Source organism: Corvus brachyrhynchos, unplaced genomic scaffold (genome assembly GCF_000691975.1).
Source record: "Corvus brachyrhynchos isolate BGI_N302 unplaced genomic scaffold, ASM69197v1 scaffold961, whole genome shotgun sequence".
Lineage (NCBI taxonomy): Eukaryota > Metazoa > Chordata > Aves > Passeriformes > Corvidae > Corvus > Corvus brachyrhynchos.
Genome location: NW_008236008.1, coordinates 749,144 through 755,143, shown reverse-complemented (window position 1 = coordinate 755,143; position 6,000 = coordinate 749,144). Strand labels below are relative to the sequence as shown.

Here is a 6,000-nt window from a genome sequence, read left to right as displayed (position 1 = left end):
TTGGTCTACTGGTCCCTGTCTTCTGTATCACATCCTTACACACTCATGCGTTTGCCACAGATGTTAAGCCTGAAGTCTGGGCTCAGGAAAGTGCCACCCTGCCCACACACACTAGACCAGAGCTGTCACTTGCACTGGGAATGCCAGTTAAGTGGCTCATTTGAAGGAAGCTACAACTAAATTAGTTCCTAAGATAGCAGGTTGTGTAGACGTATGTGTGTACAGCTAAATCATTTTGGTGAAGAGGAGATGAGGCTGAGCTATAATGTGGCGTCAGTTCCTGGCTTAGCACAGGAAAGGAACACTTGTGTAGCCCATGCCCTTTCTTCTGGGTACAGCTGAGTAAACTACTGCTAAAAGGTTTGACATTGTAAGGTTAGACATGTGCCACTTGACTGAAATTAATTTGTGTAACACCTTGTTTTAGTTGCTGGCCTAATGTAAGGACCCAGTGCTGTTCAATATTGGCAGTCCTGACCAGGGCCTCACAAAGCTCATCAGCAGAGATTTAGAGTTACAGGCTCAAAGATTCAACAGTATCTACAACTCTTGCTTGAAATCAGTCCCCTCCATAAGAGTTTTGCTGCATTAAGCCAAGTCCACAACAATTTGCATGATGAACCAGAAAGAAATTACGTATGTTTCATATTTCAGACAGATGTTAGATAACATGCTAACTAAAATACGTGAGTAGTCTGAGTCCAGGCTTAGTAAGGTTATTTAAATTTCTAAATATGAGCAAGGGTTCCGTCACACTCCCACTCACATTCCTCATTCATATGGGAATCCCCATATGAAGTCATGTTGCTATATTGTCATCCCTTCATACTGTGTCAGGACATTCAGCTGTACCACTGTCTCTTTAAGTCTTCCCATGTGGCAGGTTTAAGTCTATGCTGTGTATTCAGTCAGCCTTGGATGCTGCTATACAAATGTACCATATTTCGTGCTAATACCCTAAGTGTTGTTATCAGAAACTCATGAGCACCATGTTTGTTTTAAACTTGTTTTCTTTTGCAGACCTGAAAGGAAGTGTGACCAGCCAATGTGTGAGGAGCACGAAGATGAGAGAATTAATATTTATTGTTTGAACTGTGAAATGCCCACCTGCTCCTTGTGCAAAATCTTTGGTGCCCACAAAGACTGTCAGGTTGCTCCTCTCACAAATGTTTACCAGCAACAGAAGGTAAGTATCTTCTTGTTTCTCAAAGTCCTTGAAGAAACTGACAGGACCATCAACAGGGAAGTGTTCCCATGAGCTCCTGCAAGTTTCCAAAAGGGTCTGGGGGTGCCTTTGCCACTCCTGGGTGTGTGACTGAAAGGCTCTTATAAATCTGTAGGAAATGTTTAGAAACACAGGAAAATAAATTTATGAGAGATCACACAGAAAGATATTACAGTGTCCCAGTTTTGATGTGGAGTTGAGGATCTCTCTTTTGAGTTCCTAATCCCTTTTTTTCAGTGCTTCTAGATCAGACAAACAAGTGGGATTTCTAACACTAGGAACTGGAAAGAGAATAGACCATTTCAAATCAAATAGTTATCTATCAGGCACTTTTACATTTAAGCATCCCATTTTTAAGAAAAGTTAAGTGAAAAACCTCCTCCTGCAAGTGAATGAAGGAATATTCAATAGTTGGCAGCACAGGATGTACCTAACATCTTCTGCCCTTGCTGTCACCAGTAAAAGACTTGTTTATTTTTAATACAGTATTAATTTAAAACCTGACTCACTGGGTTATCCTCCTGAGATAAACAGCTCATTTTTCTGGAGGGCCCCAGTGGGGCAAGCAATCAGACAGGCCAAGTTTCCAATCCCAGCCTCCAACTTTGTCACACAGACGCATGTGTGTGTAAATTACAAATGAGGAGTCACTTTAGGAAAGTAGTTACAAACATCCTTTTCAATCAAAAAAAGTTGGGAGAAGGAGGAGAAGTTTTTTGGACTGAATCCATGCCCCCAATCACTCATTTTGCATGGAGATTTGCAAACTGTGTTTTCCTTCCTAGAGTGCTCGTGGAAAGGGGCTGTCATACTCAAGACAGGAGGCGTAACCTGGAGGCTGCAGGATGCATGCTTCAAAGGAGCCTTTACAGAGCTGTGAAAGCCTCAAAGGATCCTGTACAGAGCTGTGGAGGCATGAACACAGTTGTCTCTGTTACTACAGCGGTGTGCCAAGGGCCCCTCGCACTCCCCAGCACCCTCCCCAAGTTCCCTAGGACTGGCTTCTTTCTCTCTCTTAGGGATACCTCACAATCACCTCCATCCCCACAGTCGGGTAATTTCTCCCTCCACCCATTCCCCTCATGCCAGTGGCTCAGCCTCCATCTTCATCTCCTCCTTTTCTCCTGGCCCCTGTCACCACAACCACAATCCCACTGCCCACATGCCAGGGACTCTGTAACTCCTTGGTCTGTCCGGGTCCATGGGCCACCTCTTCTCCATTCCAAGGCCAAGAGCTACAGTCCTCAGGGAAATACCACAGCGTGTGACTAGACCCAGACACTGAAAAAACAACCCCTCAAGAGACAAAGTCTTTTCTCTCAACAAACCCAAAGGAAATATTTGGGGCCTGTTGAAACAGCACTTCAAACAAAAGCATCTAGAAGAACCTCCTAGAACAAAGTGCTTCCTTCTTTCCAAACCACAGTTTCTTCTCCATTAAGGGTTCCAAACTGTCAGTGTTTTCATAGTGTGTTGCAGGAGGAAACAAATGTCAAAGTATAAACTTGTGGGCACATAAAGCTCCTAATTTTCTCAGTTCTGGTGGAAAGATGAAGTATTATCCTGGGTATGGCTTATTTGTCTCCTGCTCCCCACTGTTAAATGTGTCACCCTGAAGTATGACAGCACCTAACACCCTTCTGCTTGCTCTCTTCTTACTGCCTAGTCTGAGCTGAGTGATGGCATTGCAGTCCTGGTGGGGAGCAATGACAGAGTGCAAGGGATTGTCACACAGCTGGAGGAGACCTGCAAGATGGTTGAGGTAGGTACCACCTCTTTAAATGCAATTATTTCAGTGTGACGTTGCATCTTTTAAACTTCTGGTAATGATCATTCTTTAACAGACCTCACTTTACCCAAATGCATTCCCACATCGTTTCACTAAACCATTCCTCGTGGTTTTGTACATTATCAAGATGTACTGCCTCAACCAAAAGATACAACCTGCTCAGCACCTCTGACATTTGCTGTGTGGTGGAGGATAAAAGAGTAAGGATAATCCATATCAGCAAGTCTTGCTCAATATTCTTGGTGGAATAGGATCTTACTGAAGTTAAAAGCAGATCCACCAAAATGCCATCAACTCCCAGCTCATTTAACATCTAAGATCAGATTCTAGAGCTGTGAAAGACCAGTATCAGTCTAAAGTCTGAGAGGTCTGGTGAATAGAGTCTTAGTCTTAGCCACAAGGTAGGCACAGCATGGTTCAGAGGTATGTCAGCATTTGCTCTGTATTTGGTTGGTTTGCCTTCTCCACAGAAGCAGTGTTTTAATATGTTGTCCTATAAGGAGTTTTGTTGCTCATGGGAGAGAAGAGTTTCGGATTCTACTGGACTTTCTGGTAAAGGCCTTGCTCTGAAAGAGTTGGAATTAGTTTTGTGTTATTCAATAGTAGAAGTGGCTTTCATTTCCTCTGAGAGCTTCGCATCAGCAAAGCAAACAGAAACATCAACTTTGACCAATCTGAGCATCACAGAGCAATAGGCTGAAAGGAGCTCATATGAATTGATTTTGTGATCAGAGTTTGATGAAGCATCTAGGGAAGGAGTCGCATCCCTCTCAGCCCAATTAGAATTATATTGACCCTTCAGAGTTGGAGCAGAAAAGAGAAATGGTAGGCAAAAAGAAGTTAACCCAAGATGTATAGACTCTAATTAGTAAGAAGAAACAATTGCACAATCTATGTACACAATTCCGAGCAAGAAGAAACAGAAAATGTCTAAGTTTGTTTCAAAGAACACAAAACCATTGGCCAAGTAAAAGAGAGAGCACATTAATGGCAGTCAGAACTTCGTAGTTGGGAAGCCTTCATGCCGCAAGGATGAAATTGTCTGCTATCAGGACTTTGCAGACAGAAACAAGCCTTTCAAGTAGGTTAACTGCAGAAATTTGAATTATACAAAAGCAAAAGCTTACACTCATTTAAGTTGAACTAGCTGAACCCGAAACACATCTTCAAACACCAAGTCTGAAGTATGGAGAAAACACTGTGCTAAAAATACCTTTATAAATACAACATTTTCTGAAACTACCTTTCTCAGAGTCATTCACTCAGTTTAAAATCTAACCTTTAAAGTCAAAGCCCAAAGAAAGTGCAGCCATTTTACTTTCAGATGTTTTATCAGGCTTTTCACCTTTAAAGTCAAAGATTGCAGAAAATAGATCTTAGAGTTTACCTTGGTACTTCTTCCATGTTACAATTCAAGCAAATCACATTTCCTACTATGCAATAGCTTTGTGTGAATTGACATCAGTTTGTCCTTGAAGATGAGAAGCTACAGCTGGAGCTCAGAAATGTTCACATGGAAATAACACAATCCAGGATTATCTCTTCTTTCTGCTTAACACTTTGCAGAGAAAAATAAATATCTGCTTTAGCAGAAAATATGTGATCATTTTCCTTTTAGCTGGAATAAGTCATAGCCTACAGTTCTATGTTTAGCCACTGCTCCTATCCAACCCTAAAAACCAGAAAAGGAAAAAAAGGCTTTTAACTGATTGAAAGGTAGACCTAATTCACATATTATACTGAAAATTGAGAAATAATATAAAATGCTAAATACCAGAAAACTATAATAATTAAGTTCTGTTCAGCTCTGTAAATGAGTCTAATAACAAAGGAAAAATTACAGGGGTTTTTCAAATGCTAAAAGCATAGGCCAGTCAATACAGGTCCTTTGGAACAAGCAATGAGACTCATGCTCAGTAGCAAGGACTCCTTTCTTTTTGATGTAGCTGTGCTTTAAAAAACAAAAAGGCTGAGATCTTTTTAGAATGCAAAGTCATGTATTTGTTAACCTTTTTCATTACACAGAATCTGATTAGAGTAATTCCATCAGACAGAGACTTCATGTGGGAACTTTTTATGCAGAACGAGAATATTTCAGAAATATTCCAGCATTTGCAGTTAGAAACCTGTTTTGCACTCTCACTCTTGAGATTCACAACTCTGTAATATCTGCTGGCAGGAAATACTATCTATGAGTGCTTAAAGATGGGGAAGGACCTCTCAGGGCACCCTGCTATCATTTGCTTGCTCTTCTTCCCCTAACACTTGTCCTGTGTCAAATGACAAAGATAGCACGCACCTGTCTTGAAATTAAGGTTGTTTTACAAGTGTTCTGAGTGACATTTCATGGGGACAAAACTAGGAGAGGAGTGGAAGAAGATTATTTGAGGTCTGAAAATATAAGGACACCCAGAAACCATGACTCACTTGGTTTGAAAACTTCCTTAACTTCCCTGTAATTGCCCTAAACAGGAATTCCTGGGAACTGACAAGGACTCCAAGAAGGGCGGGATATGCCTGCACCCCCTGCAAGGACATTTAAATTAGGAATGCCTGTTCAGCCTAGCCCTCCTTATTGGGTAGCAGAAGTGGATACTTGGGTCAATGCATCAAGATGTGCATTCAATCCCCTCTCCACCCCCATGTAGACAGTGATTTTTAGCCAAATGTACACCTTTGAAAGGCTTTCTCCTTTAAATTATACAGAGCAGACTATCACCACTCATAGGAATGAGCTCTGGCTGGAAGTCAAGAAAAAAGTGGGATTCTCTCTGGCCAAGTGCTGTGAATAATAAGTCTTATCACTTCCAAAAGTACTGTGGGACTGTTAATAATCCTGTGCTGCCAGAATCTCAGCATTGTGCCTCAAGGAACAAAGATGAGGAATCGATTCAGCCTCAGTTCCTAGGAAAGAGATTTAAATAATCACCACCATCCACAACCAGGTCTAACCACAATAAGGTTATGCCCTGGGGCACCCAGATGA

At 41.5% G+C, this 6,000-nt stretch overlaps 1 protein-coding gene across 3 annotated transcripts in view; it reads left to right on the top strand.

Moving 5' to 3' along the window:
* TRIM55 (tripartite motif containing 55) overlaps positions 1-6,000 on the top strand; it is a 36,554-nt gene that overhangs the window by 8,497 nt on the left and 22,057 nt on the right. For all 3 annotated transcript variants that reach the window (XM_008632030.2, XM_008632023.2, XM_017731142.1), the window contains exons 3-4: positions 1,021-1,186; positions 2,892-2,987. In XM_008632030.2, the coding sequence (XP_008630252.1) occupies positions 1,021-1,186; positions 2,892-2,987 (262 nt within the window). The remainder of the gene's footprint in view (positions 1-1,020; positions 1,187-2,891; positions 2,988-6,000) is intronic.